Source organism: Melopsittacus undulatus, chromosome 1 (assembly GCF_012275295.1).
Source record: "Melopsittacus undulatus isolate bMelUnd1 chromosome 1, bMelUnd1.mat.Z, whole genome shotgun sequence".
Lineage (NCBI taxonomy): Eukaryota > Metazoa > Chordata > Aves > Psittaciformes > Psittaculidae > Melopsittacus > Melopsittacus undulatus.
Genome location: NC_047527.1, coordinates 66,998,195 through 67,018,112, shown reverse-complemented (window position 1 = coordinate 67,018,112; position 19,918 = coordinate 66,998,195). Strand labels below are relative to the sequence as shown.

At 35.9% G+C, this 19,918-nt stretch overlaps 1 protein-coding gene across 3 annotated transcripts in view; it reads right to left on the bottom strand.

Moving 5' to 3' along the window:
- Positions 1-19,918, bottom strand: part of PTPN3 (protein tyrosine phosphatase non-receptor type 3) — a 157,530-nt gene that overhangs the window by 27,589 nt on the left and 110,023 nt on the right. For all 3 annotated transcript variants that reach the window (XM_031052918.2, XM_031052919.2, XM_031052920.2), the window contains exons 14-18: positions 18,231-18,407; positions 6,960-6,983; positions 4,805-5,000; positions 3,774-3,851; positions 2,735-2,791 (exon numbers count right to left, since the gene is read on the bottom strand). In XM_031052918.2, the coding sequence (XP_030908778.1) occupies positions 2,735-2,791; positions 3,774-3,851; positions 4,805-5,000; positions 6,960-6,983; positions 18,231-18,407 (532 nt within the window). The remainder of the gene's footprint in view (positions 1-2,734; positions 2,792-3,773; positions 3,852-4,804; positions 5,001-6,959; positions 6,984-18,230; positions 18,408-19,918) is intronic.

The window sequence follows — 19,918 nt, the reverse complement described above, 5'->3', positions numbered from 1 at the left end:
TGATTTAATCACTGAAATATTACTGAGATAGAAATTATTCTCTCTGAAATATAATTATTTGAAAAGATAAGTGATACAAAGACCATATCAGGCCAGTCTAGGAGAGTCAAGAAGTCAATAAGAATACGGAGGGAATGGTTTCTGATCTCCTAAATTTGTCTGTAATTTAGATTTCTTGGCTGGTTGCTGGCTATTACTCTTTATTATAGAAGGAGATCAATATCTTTGCTCAAAGAAACTTTGTTAAACATGAGACATGTTAATGCCTCAGCTCTCTTATTTGAATCATTTGTCTATATAAAATATATCTTAAAGGAGAATTAATTCATTCTATGTAAGCATAAAGTGTAGATTTTTCTGATACTGCGCTTCTTCACACAATTAATTATGTCAAAGGCTTCCTGTCCTCTTGGCACACCCAATGTTTCACTTTATGCTAATCATCTCCCTATTGCTCCAAGAAGCAGGCATACTATTTTTCAATGAGAAGTTCTTTTTAAATAAAACCACGATGGCTTTTTAAGCACCTTAGGACATTAATGCTGTTTGTGTGAAAAAAAAAATAAAAAATCAATGTAAGACTTTAGTTAAAAAAAGAAGAAATACACAATGCAATAAATGCTTGTTCTTTACACCCAATGCTCTCCCACAATATTGGCTACTCTCTCTTACAGTTTTTGCAGCATACTAGATTGATGCTGCATTAGAGGGGGATTTCTGAAAGAACTTTAGGATATTAAAGGGAAAATAGTTCCTTATTCTGGTGAACTGATTTGCTTCCCCACCTTCACAAAAAATATAGATCTTTTTGTATGAAAGTGGCAAAAAGTGACATACAAACCTAAGAAATAATTTTCGCGAATCATATTAGCAAGCAGCATCCCTGATGACAATTTGCAAGGTAATAAGTGAATCTAGAGCAAGTTAAAATAGTAGCAAATACAATGAAGGAAAGTAATTTAGCTAAAATAACTTAAAAATGCATTCCATAGACTGTTTAATTTGATCTTTCAAGTATCAGCTATATTTCATGAAACAGTCAAGAAGAAGTGAAATACAGTTTATGGAAAACAATAGAATTACTGTTAATACTGCTATGCTCTAAAAATAAGTATATTATTTTTCCTCTTGCTATAACATGACATGATTTCTATAACACTGCTGTTGAGTATGCTGGATTGGATAACTGTTTCCAGTTTATTCCCTGACTCTTGATAACCTCCTTGATTGGTGCCTTACTAGGCTATAGAGCTAATGGGTCACTTGTATCTGTGCCTATGCTATTAACTGGAGACACTTAAATGAAGTTTGTAAGTTAGAAGTCCAGTCCTTATCTAATCCAAGAGGAAAAAAAACAACTCAGATCAACATTTTTCAGAAGATCATTTGAACCTTCCAAAGGAAATCACTGCCACTGAAGAGATATCTTTGATTCTCTCACTGTGGAATGAACCTGTGTGCCCTACATTAACTTTGGCATTTCAAATTACCTTAAGAAGTTTGGTAGATTGGCCATTAAATGTGTTAAGGACTGTTTTATTTTCACATTGTGGATTAAAGTTATAATGATAATTTCTTACTACACTTTAATTGTTTGTTGTAGTTCCTAAAGGACTGCTATGCACTGTATAAGTCAAGCCACAAATCATAAACATGACAAAAAACTTCTTAATCTGTTTATAGCTTGATTTACATCATGACATTTAATATCAGTCTTGCAACTGCTTATAAAATTTCATAAGAGTCCACAAGATGCAGAATACATCAGATTTCTGGGATTAAGTCAGCAATACTTCCTATCAAGTTTGCACTGAAATTATTTTATGGGAGCTGGGAAATGCGCTTGTAGAAGAAAGTGAGTGAAAACAATTTACAATAACATGTCCTCACAAATTTATGTAGGAATTATTTAAAGTTACCAAGACATTATCACTATTATTATTTCACAATTCAACAGAAAAAAATCTGATGAATGTTCCATCTAGACCATCAGTATCACCATCAGCAAAAATGCATGGCAAAATAAGAACAGAGCAAATATATTCTCTGTCCCCTCCCCTGCCAAGTACTGTCCCATTCTATAAATATTTTTAGCCCTAAGGATTTCCTCAGCCTATTGCAATTTGGCTATTCAGTAACTGTCAGCAGATTTTTCCTCCAAGTATTTGTCCTTTCTTGACCACCCACAAAATTATTTTAACTACAGCATCCTTTGTCAAGGAGTTTTACAGGTCTACTGTCTTATGTATGAAGAACTACTTGACTAAGCATGAAGAACCTGACTTCGCTAACTTAATTTGATAGCCTGTAGTTGTTCTGCCAGAACTCCCTGATCACAGTCCTCCTAATCTTACAGATCCTTACTACAATCCTCTTAAACTAGCTCTCTTTTCTGAGGCAGCAGGGCCTCAGACAACCTGCTGCTTTAATGAAAACTATTCCATATCTTCAGGCATCACTCTTGCCCCTCATCAAACATTTTCAGTTTAAGATACACTTTTTGAGATGACAGAGGGAAACAAACAATTTTTCTGTTCGTATCCTGTTTGGCTAACGCTTCCAGATCTTTTAATCTGTGGTTCAAGAAACCACTGGTCAAATCCATTTACAAAGAGAACAGCTCAGCTACTACTTCATACTTGATATGGGTGCCCAAAATTCCTATATGTATGGACTTTGGAACAGTAGAGGGAGTAATACAGGGAGGGATTAAAAATCTTGAAAATATACTTACAGGTGATCCTGGAGTTATCCTTGATACCACTAATGGCATTTTTTGATCTACACCACCCTAGAGGAATGTCAAGTAAATAAAAACCATTAAACATAAACAGCATTTAAAACAAGCAATTGGCTTTATGTGTGTGTGTGTGTATAAACTTTATGCACAGTTATTATAGGCAGGGCTGTTAAGATTGAATTTTCATCAATACATGGGGGTGGGGTGCAGTGTCTTTAAATACACCAATTTCAGCTAAATTAGATCCAGTGTCTTTGCTTGGCCATATATTTTAATAGTCAATAAACAGATGAAATACAGCATTTATACTAGTCCTATCCTTCAAGAAAACCTAATTCAATGCTTAAACTCAAAAGGCAGACAGTGTTCTTAGATGTCACAATGAACCTGCAATGGATCAGGGAGGATCAAAGTTCCAGACAAGTACACTCTGTTATTCTCTTCACATCATATCCTATTACTACCCCACCAATAAATGCCAAGGGGGAAAAAGATTAAACTCTGCCTCAATTTTGATATTATGGCTACTTTATATTACTCCATCAGCTTAAATGGAATTTCAGTCAGAAAAATTTACAATAGCCAATTACAAATAATAATTTCCATTTTCTCCATAAATTAATTTGCACCTTTCCAACATGATTTTAATAGATATATTCAATTGGATAGCACAAACTATTTAACTTGTTTTATAGTACAGAGTTCCAATTTTCCAAAGGTGCTTTATATCAGGCTTTACATTGATGCTTTATATTAGGCTTCCAAGTTCATATTTAAGCAGCCAAATAGGCAGCCTGCTTTATAAATGTGCCATAGCCATATGTAACTAAAACCCAGAGAACTAGGAGAGGTTTATTTCTGTAAACGTGCTTTAGCATTTAAGGATTAGACTTCTATAAAGTCTCAGTCCATAAGAAATTCCTGCAGAATATAGTGCTTTGGATAAAGCAGTATATTCTACAAAATAATCATAAATTCAAAGCATACTACATCTATAAAATCTTTAAAAATAAATGAAAGATTGCTAGTTTACCTTTAGATTAAATCCAAACTTCCCATCTTCATCTGGTATGATACGCACCAAAAGTAAATCTCCCTCAATTAGGTCATTCTGAAATATATAGAAAAGAAAACAAACCCCAAACCAAACCTTTTCTAATTTTCAAAAGAAAATAGTAGCAAATTAAGAAAATAGTACATCCAAATTTAAACATACTGAACAAGAAGACAAATTCATGTTTAAAATAAGCATCAGCTAAGGTTACAGAATATACTTATGATTGTAACCTTTTGGATTGTAAAAATAGCAACATAACAGCAAATATATGCTCTGCTTACTCAGTTCCAACACCGTTATGCTCAGCTTTCTCAACTGATAGCTCCTATTAAAATTTTCAACATGTTGTATTTACTAAATGTTTTATGCAATGCATTTGAATCAATTCTACTCCAAGGACTATGAAGAAACTACCTTTTCCCCAATTTTTCTCCTGTAAATGAGTGCATTGGTATCTTCTGCAAGAAATCCACAAGCTAGAAGGACTAAAAATTGGCAGCAGCCACTGGACAGGCAGGTTAGGAAGCTGTTCAGCACCCCTCTGGAAAAGGCTGGAAAAAGGAAGGAATGATCTGCTACCATTACACTAGCAGCAAGCAGCTGCTTCCAAGGAAGTGAAGAATTCAAAGGATGTTTAGCCCTCCTGAAGAAATCTGGGATAAAGCAGAGTCATACCTGCTATCAAGACATATAGTAACTTCAGTTAGTTCATCTTTCTCCTTGGAGGAATTAAGATTTAATAAAATAAAGAATGGCATTCAACTAAGAATTTCCTCTTCAGATGCTTCTGAAAACCTGGACACTACATAAACCAATACAGATGGCAGAATTGCCTATCATACTGTACATACAATCTTGGATAAATTTGACTAAGATGAGATTTATTCTTATTACTGTATAAAATATGCTCTTGCTGAAATATAACCTTAGCTGTTATGCACTCAATCTACAGTTCAAAGCTACATTCAGTACTAGTTCTGACTTTAAAAGCATTCAGTTGAACATACCTTATCACAGTAGTACTGACTGGAATCTTCAATTGAGCTACTTTTTGTAATGTCGTATGTTTCTAAGAACTGTTTATCCACCCCTTCCAATGGGTAAGAGCCAGAAATGTTACCAACTCCATTGGGAGACTGAACCAAGGCTTTAGGTGAGATACGAGACAGAGAACTCCGTGTTGGACTGTTTCCCAATACGTTCCTTTAGTTAGAAAAGATGAATAAATATTACAAAGGTACTGTTTTCCAGATTTTTAAATTAAATAATAAGCCATACAAATGTACTGCCCAGTTCATAGAGCAAGCCAACTTTGTACTTAGACTTAACATCGCTTCTTTAAGTGCAGGGTAACAGGACTGGAGTATGGTCTAAGCCTACCATTTGATCAGTAGATATCCAGGAGAATGCACAAAACAGAATTAGAGCAACAAAAACATTCTTAGTAAAATGTTTGGATATTAGCAGTGAAAGGCACTCTTGCAGTAGTGTGGGAAATCATAACATGAAAAGAGCTGAACCCTAGGCAAAAAGCACTTCAGTTGCAATCCTACCATTAATACATACAGCATGTAGAAAGACACAATTAAATGGAGGTGCAGACTTGGTCTAGTGATTCAAATACCTTAAAATTCAAGGATAACTAAAGTCAATAATTAAATACTCCAAATCTTAGAACTGGCCAAGTTGCTGGTGGCACTCCAGAACCTTTCCAAAATTCATTTAGCTACATACCCTCTAATGAAAAGGATGAAATACAGATGTCTAATACAACTAGACCTCTCCTGTAACTGGGCCAAACTCACAGATACCATAAAACTGGTCCATCTTTATAAATACTACATCATAGTTTGTGAAAATATGTCTTGGGGAAAGCTGAGGTATAGTTCAGATGCAGTTTCCTACCACTATCATACAGCACTGTGTATGGCAAATCCTGAGTCCCAGCTACTGTACCCCACTGCAGACAGACATTTCACTTACATGACATCTCATCATCATTTTGCAAGAACACTCAACACTGCTACTGACAAACCAGCACTGCAATGAAGCATATTTGATCCTTGGAAGTGCATGTGCTGTTAGCTATTTATTGCAGTTTATTCCTAAAAGCAACATCAAACTCTCACAGGGTTAAAGTAGCAGAACTATATGAAAGTAAACCCTGACATTAAAATCTGTAAATTCAAACATTTATTTCTTCTCTGGTACTAGTCTAGCTATATACATGAGCTTTTTGGAACCATTTCCAGAGCCACTACTAGCTGTCAATGAAGATGTAATGCTATGCTACAGAGGACTGTAGCTTAGAGTTTTAACATACAGAACTAACATTGCAGCAAACTTTAACAATAAAAACACTTATTTCTTGGCTTGTGGAAATCTGACTGGAATAAGTATAAACACTCTGAACGATGTCATCAAGCAAATGTATTCTTGCCATATTATTTCTGACATTCAGGTATACTACGTATACTTGGAATTGGCAATGAAGTGTTTTGTGCAGCATTTGCAGAATTTTGAGTTATTACAGAAAACATTTTTTCAATGTTTGAGAGATCTTATTCACACAGTCCTTTGAATAATTTCAAAATATTCTGAAGTAGTGAACTATAATAACACTTAAAGGAATTACACTATCAAAACTGTGGTTTTTATCTGAGAGCTTCTAGGACTTTTCATGATTCCTGTGAGGTGAATGTTAAGCAAGGAGGAACACTGTATATACAAATACACTCCAAGTCCCCCCCCCCCCCAACCCCAGATATTACAGATTACAAAAATTTTTTCAATGCAGAAACAAAATAATACTAGAAAAACACAATAAATTATTTCAGCTAATGCCTTCTGGCACTATATAAAGAGTTACCAGATAAAATTATCAGGTTTTTTGCATCACTAAACTTTTACAACAGTTTTTAAACCAACTTTTAAGTTAATAGTGATTAGGGATGTATTAGGCCTTAAGATTTTCCACATCCTGATCAAAACACTGTTTTTTTTTTTAACAAATCTTTACAATCTTCATTAATTTATACATTTGTTTGTGTCTTTAACCATACAAGACCACTACTTTATAAAAATCAATTTGTTATGCAATTTACTATGTATCCTTTAGGATACATAGAGATTCCATAGTACAAAGTTTAAAAGAAAACTCACTTTGGTGATTCTTGTTCAGATGACCTGTGAAAAAAAACAAACAAAACAAACAAAAAAAAAAGATAAATGCGTAAGAACTAAAAAAAAAGCCTGCATAAATGCCAAAATATGTGCTCACAGTTAATTAAAGAATGCTTATTCCTTTGCTGAAATCAGACAATTACAGAATTCATGAAACACTCAACAGAAATCCTAGGGCAGCTCTAACCACTCACTTCCACTCTTCTACTTTTGGCACAAGCCTAACTACAGACAACACACATCTGCTACCACAACTTCAATTATGTAGAAGTTTACAGAGGCAATTATTTAGGAGGACCCACTACATCCTTTAAGAAAGTCTTGGATGTAGATCACAATGACAAACATCATTAACTGTATTTTTGAGAAGTCAAATGTGGCAAAATCTTTATGTATAGGTAACAAGAAATGAGCACAAGCAACTTCGGAAGCATGATGTTTCGTACATTTACAATACAAGAGCAAATGATGTTGACAGAGAATTTTAAGAGAAAGCATAAATAAAGCAAAAGTGGTATACAGATGAGGATAATCTAGAACAGAAAAGAAACCAAAATTTTCAGTATATAGCATTTTTGAAGGCTTTCAACTAACTTCATCAGAATTCACCCGAAACAGTGAGATACACTGTATTACGTCAATTAAAGCAATAGCTGTGATACTAAGATAAAGTTGAAAGTAAAAGTTACTAAAATGATGCTTGCAAAGCAAAGCAAGTTTAAGTCAGATAGGATAGCTTTCCAAATTTACCTAAGTTGTGACCAAAAACCGTCAAGTGATATAAGACTATGCTGCAAAAATACAAACATGAAGTCGTTTGGTTTGAATGTAAAGCTGATGAATTGTCAATTCACAGTATACTGTTACATTTTCAATTGTTGTCTCTAAGACAACCTCAGTACTAAGAATTTTGTACTACGTTTCACCAAGACTACAGTAAAAATAGAAGCATGTCTAATTAGTTTTCCTTAGATGTATTCTGCAATATGAAAAATTCTTCCTTGAGAGGCAGAAGTGGTGAAGTTTGATTCCCAAAGAATTTGTGGAGGTTGGGGTTGTCTGTACTTTAATTTTTTTTTTAAAGCACTAATTTTCTTCCCTTTTTATTACAGTCATGCCTCAATTCTGACTTCACTGACATCCACCCCACTCTCATACAAACACCTCTGGTTCTCCTTGTTTGCAATCCCTTCAGTGCCAGCAGTACACAGCAGATCCTTTGGGAATGCACATTCACTTGCTGCATGACCAGCAGACATCTAAATGGAACAGCTATTGAACTCAAAACATAATTGTTCAGTGAGAGGAGAATATCAGTTTAAGGTGGGCTTTTTTTCTGCCTAGTCACTGACTTTCACTAATCTTGCAGAAAACTTTTCATCTTTGAAAACTTGACTCCTATATTAGATTTGATTGCAGCTGTCCAAAGGTTCTTAAGTGGGAACAGAGGCAGATGGGCAGTGCAATGACATAAGCCTTATTTCCTTAGGAAGTCATGCTAAAAATAAAGAATCATTGGATTTATTTTTGTTTAAGCTAATTGATTTCCTTGGGAGGCAAAGAACAATGAAACTGTACATCATTTCTATGTTTGGCATAGCTACACCTCTATTACCAAAATCTGTGTAGAATTCAAGTTGCCGTAGGTTAACACTTTCAAAAGCCTTCACCCAAAATTTGCACACATAGAATTGTGATTCAAATCAATGTAATGTCCCTATTTAAAATTTTATTATTTATTTTTATATATCTCCCATCTTTCTTTCCAATAGAGTGTGATAATTGGAGACAGAAAACAAACCCAACCTGGGCTTCCACTCTTATACTATGTGTAAATACACAGCAAATTTTTCATCGTCTCAGTAATACATTTGGAGACTTTAATGTAGGATATAAATTTTAAGTAATATTTGCTGAAGGCTTATCTGCTGAATTACTGCACTTTAATTCTGAAAGAGTTACTGAATCATTCTGTAACCTTTTAAAGTGGGCAAAGGTAACCAAAAATTTGACCTAAAAAATGACCCCATTCAAAGCCTAAAAGAATTCATCAGGGACAATACAGCTGTGTCTTCCTGAAGTCCTTAGTAGCTCAGCAATGCTAGACCTGCAGAATTTTGCTCTGCAATTCAGTAAAATAGAATTTCTAGCATTTAATTGCTCACCTATAAGATAAAGTACCTCAAACATGAATGACTAGATGATCTTTTCTGGCTATACAGTATTTCACATTTTCCTAACCTCTCTTCTTCATTGCACAACACCCTACAAGGACCATATTTTAAATCAATAAAAAACAACACTCACCAGACCAGCCATTCAACTTTTTCATCGAGAAAGAGAGCTCTTCCTTGCAAGGAGATTAAGCTTTCCATTGGTGTAGCTAACAAGCACACACTTTAAAACTGGAGGTAATTTCTCTTCCTTATTCCCTAATATATCTAAAATACTGCCATTTCAATCTTTCACTCACTGTGTATTGCTACAATGATGATATGGATAATAAAGCTCTTTGCCCATAAAAGTCTCTTTTCTGTCAGGAGAACAGAAAGGAAAGGTCTTAAGGAAAGACCCCTCTTCCCTATTTTGCTGTGCCCTACCAGGGAATTCTGCTATTCTGAGAACTGAGGATGATAAACTACAACAGAGTAAAACCCCGAGAGAAAAGGGACAACTGAAACAATAGCACTGTAGCAAAACTCCACCTTTACAAACAACTGAAGGAAACATCTGTAGGTTTTGCCCTTGTGCTGTTCTTGAAGTTCCTAAAGCTTCTTTATTGTAACACCTGCAGGGCTGGGGAGACTGACTGTGCCAGCACTTCCATTATCACCTCTTTTCTGAGTGCTGACTATTAGAAGTGAGATTATTATTCAGAAGCCAAATAAGTGGAAGATATTTGCAGCAACATTTTTTTTTGCTGCCTTTTGGAGAAATATATATACAGGATATTCAGCATTTCTATGAACAGAGCGACAGTGTAAGAAGGCAATGTAGATTCTTTGTGCTGCATTCTTAAGAGTACCGTTACAGAAAAACTTGAGGACTTCACTACATAAATTTTTCAGTGATTTTTCTGTGAATTTCAAACATTCACATTTGTAAGCTGCTGCCATCACTCATAAAAGGATACTTTCAGCTACTCTGGATTGCCTCTATTGACCACATTCCAGTTTACTGACTTTCCACAGAAGTTTCACATATTCTGATACTCTGCAACTGCTTGGCTTGCTATGAAATTTGACATATTACACATTTGCAATTCAACTTTGAGGCTTAATTTCTGGATGCAAAAAGTTTGTTGAACTGGGAAAGAAAGTGGAACACATTTCAGTAAGGATAGATATTAAAAAAATAAAAGTTTTCATGTAAGCAAAATATAGACATGTACTATTTCATGGATATTTGAATGGAAGAGCAGAGTAAAACTCATATAACTCTTAGTAAACTTAAAGCCCAAATTTGAAACTAAATTAAAAGTTCTCAGATCCACTGCCTAGTATAATGACATCTTCTTCGAGAAAGACTGAAGTACAGAAACAAGTACAATGGACCCTTGTGAAATGCAGCAGATTTCCTAATACCAAGGAATTGATCATAGAATCACAGAATAGTTAGGGTTGGAAAGGACCTTAAGATCATCTAGTTCCAACCCCCCTGCCATGGGCAGGGACACCTCACACTAAACCATGTCACCCAAGGCTTCATCCAACCTGGCCTCATATCTGTACATAATTAAAATCTAAGGATAAATAACTTAGTGTAATTTGTTGGGGGTTTTTTATTTGCAATTTGCTATCAAGAAAGTAGTTAGTAGGACTTGGCAGGATACATCTGAAGGGTACTTTCACCATCACTAACACTTTAAAAACTTCATTCACAAAAGGAATTATATTTTAGTTAAAATAATTATGTGCTCCAATAGTACATTCTCCAAAGCTCACTATGCAGCTATACTTTATTGTTTATCAAAATGGTAAACTGAAAGAATTGAACAAATGCAGCATCCGTTCAGGAAATCTATTTTCAGTGCAATACCTTCACCATGATGCATCACACTTACACCAGGAACATATATGTACTTCCAGAAATTCATAGCACAGTGCAAGTGAATTTCCTTCTTGTACACTAGTTCATCATTTCATTTCCTTCTCCTCCCCTCCAAATCCGGGACTGTTCATGTTATTTACCACTAGCAAAAGATAGTTTTAAAGTATATCTTAAAGAGGTTGGTAGCTTTGCAAGCATGTTTAAGAGAAAAGCTTATATAAGAATATGCTGCATTTAAAACAAGTAGAAACGTAGACTCAATGTAATTTAGTTTGGGAGGGATTTTGAAACATCACCTAAACTCTTGTTCAAAGACCAGCATCAACATCAAACTTAGATGAGGGTGTTCAGGTCCTTGTCACATTGCATTTTCAGGCTCTCCAAGGATGGAAACACCTCCAATCTTTGTCAACATGTATAAGGACTTAACTAATGTCAGTGTGCTCTTCACCCCCACAGTGTCTTGAGCATTTCCCTTGCTGTAACTCGTGTCCATTGCCACATGTTTTTACTGTGCATCTCCAAAAAGTGTTGTCTCCACAATTTTCACAACATTCTTCTGGCAGAGTAAGACAACAATGCAACCAACTCCTCTTCACCCCCCCAAGCCTTCTGGTTCTCCTCATACATCATACTCTCCAATCTATGAATAACTAGCCATATTTATCTCACCAATCAATGTATGACTCTAAATATAAGATCTGTAATGCCTCATCTGTCAGTAACTTTTTCTTACTGACTTCTACTATACCTTAGCACTTTGAAATGTGTTTTACAGTAATCCTTCTGGTTAAACAGAAAATTTCACAGCTAATCTTTTCTGTTAGGGCACTGAGTCTGCTCTGGAGAACTACCAAAACACTTGCTCATATGCAGTCTACTGTTGAAAACAAGACAGACATCTTTGGTTTATTCAATTACAGAGCAAACAAGAGAAACTGAATACTGTTCAGGTAGCAAGACCCTCCACACAGCTTTATCAGGGTACTTTTCCAAGCCTAAAAGCCAGTTATATTTTCCCCTAAGTTAGTACATTATATACATAGTTAAATTTATTTATTCTTACTAACAAGTACCCCTCCCACTCAGAAAAGTGTAGTCAAAAACATGAAAAAAGGCATTAAGAGAGCAAGCAACAGCTATATTTACACCCCAAATTATTCCACCTATAGTATAAAAAACATTTCAAAAAGCACAAGCCATTAAACCTGTAAATTCAGGTTTAATGCTTATGGTATAAAGGTCAAAAGCAGTCTCTGTTCCTCATATAAAGGAGAAATTTGCCCCACACAGGTAACATGAATAAGTTTATCCTGAACTGCAAGGAAATGTATTTGTTTCAGTAACCCTTTGCATCTGACATGTTCTCTGAAAGAAAGCCCAGCTTACTTTAATGATACAACATTCAGTTAGGGGGCAAATGTGGGTATTGGCAACAATGCAGAGTCTTCCAATAAAACCAGATTAAAGCCTTAAATCCATGAATAGGAAAGAACGGACAATATTCTTCCATTTTCACAGTGACAAGCAGAAAACCATGCAGCTTCCTGCAGTTGGGTTCTCTGAGGTTAAGAGCACTGAAAACAGTGGCTTTCAGTTTTTCTTGTCATTCATTCATTCTCTTTCATTTGCCATTGCACTGTGAAGTGTGAATATCAGTATGACACATCAGGTACCATAAGATGCTTGAGAAAAAGAAGAGGACCATACAGGGAAAAATAAAGTTCAGAACTTCTTAAATATTACTTGGTTACATGTCTTTATGCTTTCATGGCAAGCTTTGGACCTCAGTATTTGAAGTTCACCAAATGATTAAAATGTGTATTATTGAAATACTTAAATCTACAGATTTAATTGAAAACAGATACCTGAACATAATGAAACAAGAAAAGTCATCTTAGTCTTTTAAATTTTCACTTATTTACCTGAAGATGAAGGGTACCTAGTTTCTTTCAAGCTTCCCCCATCCCTGTTCTTGTAGCATCTCATTGGTGAAGAAACCTACCCATGAACTTCTGGTTGCGATAAGCATTAAATTACATTTATTTACTTTTTTTTGTAGGTATCAATAATATGAATCAGAACTTGCTCTGGGGATGGACAAAGAAATCTTTCGAGAAAAAACCTAAGATCTGATACAAGATCAAACATATCAGAGTACATGATCCCAAAATGTAACCAATCTATTGTCCCAGTCAAAGCCAACTTAGTTTTGAAGGTTAGTGCTTAAATCAGAGATGTTTTGGAATTTTCCAACCTGGTCTTGATAAAATGTCAATCTTCAATACGACTACTTCATTTTCACTGTAGCCTTTTGCCCTTAAATGACACAGTAGCATACAGATTACATTGGTGTCACAGAAAAGCAAATCAGTAACAATGATTTGTTCCTCTATACCACTGAGGCTTTCCTTATTCGAAAGTTGGAAACTGTAGTGGTACCTTTATCAACAGACTGCAACAGTGGTAATCATCAGGTACAGTATATAACAGGCTAAAAAAGAGTAAAATTGCAATCTCAAAGAATTGCCTGCACAAGCCTGCCAGCCTCCCTTTAACAATAACCAGCTGTGGTCTAAACCTGTTATACTGAAAGCAGAAAATGTTTCTCAAAGGCAACTCTGAGCTCTTGCAGGACCTTTATCCAAGCTACCTGTGAGGATAGCAGATGGTCAGATTAAGTTGATGCCAGATAGCTTGTTGGCATGACACAACTTTGAGAAAACCCCTGAACAAATTAAAGCAGCTTTTCCAGAGATACTTCAGAAATAAAGCCTTATCATGTGACTTGTTTTCTACCTTAAAGGAAAATCATAAGACTTCATATCTGTAACTCTTCCCTAATGCACACCTCAGTGTTTAAGGACATCTGAAGATATGTAACATCACAAAATGGAGAGTTTTCTACTTTGCTTAAAAGAAGAAATGTAGTAAGTCAGTAGCAGCAGTGCTTCAATGGAGAAAATGCAAATTTCTCAAGGAAAGCCTCTTTGGGGAAGCTGAAGTCAAGACTAGGGAAAACCAGTTTTAACTGAAAAACAGTTGTCAAAAAAGTGCACTTACTAATTATGTTTTATCCTGGTATTATTCTTGAAATCGTTAAAAAGACCCCCAAATAACAGTAGGATCATGACTAGATGCATGTTGACATAGGATAAATACAGTGACAGAGTACAACATGTAGTCAGAAGACAGACTGGATTACCTGTTCTGAACTGGTGAGGCACAGCCATAGTGAAGTGTGGTATAACACAGAAAACAACCTATCAGCTTTCAGAAGGGTCAGTATGGGCTCCATAACTGTGCTAGCGTTATTTTTTTTCAGTGGCAGTAGCAGTCAGATGAGATGCCCAGCAGCAGGGCAAAAAAAAAGGAGAAAGAACTGACAGGAGACGCTTTCATTACAAAGGCTAGGGAGCCCTGGCCTAAACAAAAGTCTTCTCAAGTCCTCTTCAGCACAGTCTTTGATGACAGGCTTTGTATGCAGCTGTGATTTGAGATAACTGGCTTAGATAGGCAAACCTATTCATGCCCAGTGAATAAAGCTCTATTTAATATATGTTAATTTGGGATTAGAGCAATTTTTTGTCTATAATACCTATGTAATAGACAGCTCCAATCTTTTCTGCAGACGCTAATCTGCGAGAGAAAAATTGCTTTGTTTTACTATGTCTCAGCCTCAAATTGCACTTGAATGTGAAAGTACTTAAGGTAATTTAGGTCACAGAAGCAGTCCAGCTATACGAAAGACAAGACTCACAAGCCTGCCCCTGGCTTTCCGTAGTTCATCTATGTGCATAATTTGCTCTATTTTCTAACTTTATTTTTCTAGTCACAGCCTGTAGGATTTACCTAATAAATTTCAGTTAGAAGGTAGGATGTTCACACAAAGCACATTTTAAAAGCAATTACTATGTTCTTCAGGGAAAGAATATAATACATACAAAATATTCTTGGCCCTCATCATCAGTATGCTCATTTAAAATATTTAGGAGTAAACAGTTCTAGGTGTTGACATGTTGATACAGTACAATATATTTACAGAAGTGGAAGAAGAAATGTTAACAATTGGCATGTTTTATGCTCTCCAAACTAAGAGCTGTTCCACATAATTTGTTTTCTAAATTGTGTAATGTTTTATAGAAATAGTTTGATTGATTTCCTTAGGTGAGTAAATAGAGCAAGGAAGAAAAAAGATTATTAAGAAAATTAATACACTTGGTATTGCCAGGAGTTAAAAAAAGGTGCATAGGAAAACAAATGAAGGTGTATGTACTCTGTTAGCAGCAGTGGCTTCTATAGTTCTGACACCTGCCAGGTAGGATTAGGTACACAGCAAGTCTTGGGATATGAGCTTTACCTATATATTTGTCTCAAGATGTACTATACCACCACAGTTTGAAGGCAGGTCTATCTTGGACCACTTGCTGTTTTGGCAAAAAGGACTTAAGATATTACTCAGGGGCTGAAGTGAAACACATCAATACTGTCCCTCTGCCCCAAAAAATACTGATAGCAGCCTGAAAAATAGAGAAGAGCCGTATTCCACGCTAACTGCAACTTGCAGTCTTGAGCTCCAGATACAGTAAATGAAACTGATGTGAACATACTTAGTTTACAAAAGTGAAGCAGCTGCATGATTATAATTAAGATTTGAGATCCCAGGCATAAAAATTCAGCAATTAAAAATCAGCATCATACAGGTACCTGTACTGCCAGTACCTCTCAAAAAATGCTTCAGATTTCTTTCATACCAAAGCTATTCATTAGTTATAATTAGCATTAACTACACCTTCTTCGTAGTCTCAGACAGCAGGCAAGTAGCAGGAAAGAGCCACAACTCTCTAAAGACAATATATATTAGCAGGGATATAAGAAGCTACCTTTAGCTCACTTCTAATGAAAAAGAAAAACAGAAATTGCATATCTTTTTTTTCCATAACAAGCTTCAATTATGTCAATTGAAATCTACTAAAGACTACCATGGCAAAAACGAGCAAGTGGGTTTTAAAAGACTTATCAGTACACTGTGAGGTGTTCTATAGTTAACATCTAAATATTCCTGAAGTGTGGCAAAAGTCCAGAACAAGTACCCACATTTTATACCAAAAACAGACAAGTTAAATATTCTTCTTATAAACCAGATTTAGCTGACAGGATAAGATTCTCCCTTCCCATAAAAAATTCAGGGAAAGACAGACTTTACTATTCATGTAATACTTAATTTTACTTTACATCTTTCAACAAAGGCAGTGAGGTAATTAGTACTGTAAGAATATAAAAGGAGAAAATCTGGGATGTGGACTAGCATGAACCTGCTAAAAACAGTGTAGAGAAGAAACTCTTTATTTGTACGGTTACTGTATATTTTACCTCAGTTGTTATAAAAGAAAGTATTAATAACCATTTTACTTCGCAAAGGTCTAAAAACAATGAATACAACAAAGGATCATTCATTCCATGTGCTACATTCTCCTTCCAAATCACACACTTTGGAAAAACGCTTGCATAAATCCAATGAATTTAAATTCAGTTACCTGCATGGTATTAAATATTATAAACAGACCCAAGAAACCAAGAATGTGCTGGGGATAAGACATATAGAAAATTTGATTTATATGAGGTAATAACAGCTATCTTCCCCACAGTGAGTGATATTACTCAGATACAGCGTAGTCATGTAAAGCTCAGAAAACAAATGAGTGTGCTATTTTCAAATTTGGAACATCCTATTTTCACTGTATGAGAAACTGTGTAAAAACAGGTTTTCCCACTCCATTCTCAGTAGGCACAGAATAGGTGAAACGGGAAAGAAAGTGAAAAAATACAGTGGAAGGAAAAAAAAAAGGAAAATAAATGAAAAAACCCAACAACATAATAACTGGCAGGATACAATCCACCAGTCACAGAACACAGCATGGTCAACTTAGTTTTCCATCTACAGCTTCTATCCTCATGATATCTTGTTATGGTCTGCCACATTATTTTTACTCATGAAATACTACTAAAAGTGTATAATCTCTACATATTAAAGCACAGGAAAGACATGGCTTCCTAACTATGATTATTCACAGCATCTAGACACATTGTTTTATATATTATCACGGCTATTACTGATACTACTAGTACCAAGGCTCATCTGACTCCCAGTCAGAAAAACAGAACAATTTAAAACACCACAATGACAAACTTCAAATACGCACCCATGATATTTTTTCCCTTCTTTTATAGAAACCTCTCTGCTGTAATGTAGAACAATATTATTGTACTAAAATTTGAAGAAAACAGTTTAAATCCACCATTGAAAGCTACAGTTAACAGCTGCACACTATCATAGAGATAGACAAGTCGTATCAGCTTCCATTAATTTGCTTCTCAAATTATATCTTGCCTTAAAGTTACTAGGGATCACTGAAAACCATATTCCTTTTGGCACATTACACATGAACCGGCATTTTAATATATGGTATTTTCCCAGTCGAGAGTTTTAAAGTGGCTCTGGTTTGGGTTTTGTCTTTTTCTTTGAGACTGAACAATCAGTGACTTTCTACATTAATTCTGAAGATAATATTGTGTTAATCTGAAGTTGCCCATTAAGTTGCCACTGTAAAATAGGAGTGAGATGCAATATACGAGCAAACAATCAGTGCACAAAGACAGCTGCTTCAAACCCTGGAAGCAAAGCTAGCAGTGGTCAGAGTGCTGCACAGGAGAACAAACTTGGTCCTCAAGGAATACAGCAAAAATGCTTCTAGGCAAAAAGCAGGCACTGCCATTAGACCAGCAATCCATAGTTCCTCTGAGAGAGAAAAAGATGGATGGCCGCTAGCATCATTATGCTCTTGTCTTCACTCAAACATAGTACCTCTTTCAACCGACATTGCTGACCCGAAGTCTTCCTCCCTCCCCTCCCCAAAAGAGGAAAAGTAAAAGTTTATAACAGGTAGGAAAGAGTTGCAGAAGCTACTAGGAAACAGGATATTACAGATATGCGCAGACATGCCTTAACAGATCCTCTAATTTTACTGAGAACTCAATGACTGAGAACTGGCTTTTGTGTCACCGCCTTTGCAATTTGTCAAAATAAAGCTTATGTAAAACCAAAACTGTTTGAACTCATTTTAATGCTATAACCAATGGTGATTGTGTGTTTTCATAAAATGTAAAAATAGGCAATGAATTATTTGCAGATGTCCTTACCTCCTCTGTGGACTACGGTTTTGAGAGAACTCCGAATCACTGTCCTTTGAGGTTGGAGAGCCCTTATATGTATAAAAAACATCCTCTGTTTCAGTAATGTAACTAATCTCATTTGTAAGGTTATCTACAGATGAGTGTCGTGGTTTACGAATTTCATGACGTAGTCTAGGACTCCGCCTTGAAAATAAAGAACACAAACACAATATCAGAGTAATTCCTAAAACTTTATCCAAGTGAAATTTCTATGCTACTGAAATCTATGTTCCAAAATCTTCATGACAGGCCTATAGGTCTCACTTTAAATAATCAGTTTTTAAATATTTAGTATGGTATACTAGGCAATCATACATTGCTAGGTTCATCACACAGAACTGATTACATTCCCCCCCCCCCAGATGCTACTTGTATTGTTAGTTCTAATTGTAGGATAATTCAGGTTCAAAGGGAGATATAGAGGTCATCTAGTCTGACTTTGTACTCAAAGTAGGGCCAACTGAGGTTGGAGCAGGCTACTTAAAGCTTTATCCAGTCACACATCAAAAAACTTGGAAGGATGGAGAGGGCACAGCTTCTCTTAGCAAACACCGCTCACAGCACTCCCTGTGTTGAAGTAGCTTTGTATTATGTCCAGAGTCTCTTATTTCAACATATATATGTGTTACCTCATCCTCTCACCATGCAACACTGAAGAACCTGGACTCATCCTCCAGATAGCCTCCTCCTAAGTATTGCCAAGCTGTTATTAGGCATTTGAGAAAAAAGCTTCTCCAGGCTGAAAAGGTGAAGTTGTCTCAGCCTTTCCTCGTAGTGTAAGTGCTCCAGCCTCCTGCCTACCTTGGCGGCTGGTGGCTTTTGCTGAGTTTGCTCCAGTTTGTCAGTGTCCATTTTGTACTAGCAGACACAAAAGTGGTTCAGTATTCTAATAAAGTCTAATGAATGCTGAGCAAAATGGGGATACCACTTCCCTTGATCTACCATCTAGGCTTCTGTTAATACCACCAGGTATTAACATAGCTCATGTACAGCTTGCTACCTAAAATTACCAAGTCCTTTTCCAGAGGGTCGCATTGCAGACAATAGTGTTCCACTGGGTTCTTCTTTCCCAGGCCATTGTTCTTGCCTTCACTGAATTTCATGTAGTTCCTACTGGCCCATTTCTCCAGACTTCCAAGGTCCCATTGGATAGCAGCCCTGCCCTCAGGCATATTGACTCATCCCTCCAGGCTGGTGTCTGCAAACTTAAATGAGCAAGCACTCCATTGCTTCCTCCAGGTCATAGAGATTTTAAGCAGAACAGGTTCCAGGATAGACCTCTGCAGTACTCCACTTGCTTTTGGCCTCCAGGCAGAGTATGACCCGTTAAAACAAGTCCCCTCTGAGTCCAATCATACTTTTTTTTGTTTAATTTATATATTTTTTAAACTTTCTTGTTGTCCACCCTTCTAAAATACAGTGTCTTGTGTACAAGACAAATTTTGTGTACAAACTTGGCTGTAATATTTTGGCAGACATTATTAAAAGCCTTGCTAAAGTTGAAATAAGAGACACCCACTCTTCTCCTATTGTCATACGTGTTCTCAGAATAACTATGTTTGAATGTCTATGTACACACAACATAATTATTCTGCTGGAGTACATACAATAAGAAAAGTTAGGAAGCTGGAAGGTGTGGGAAAAGCTGAAACCGG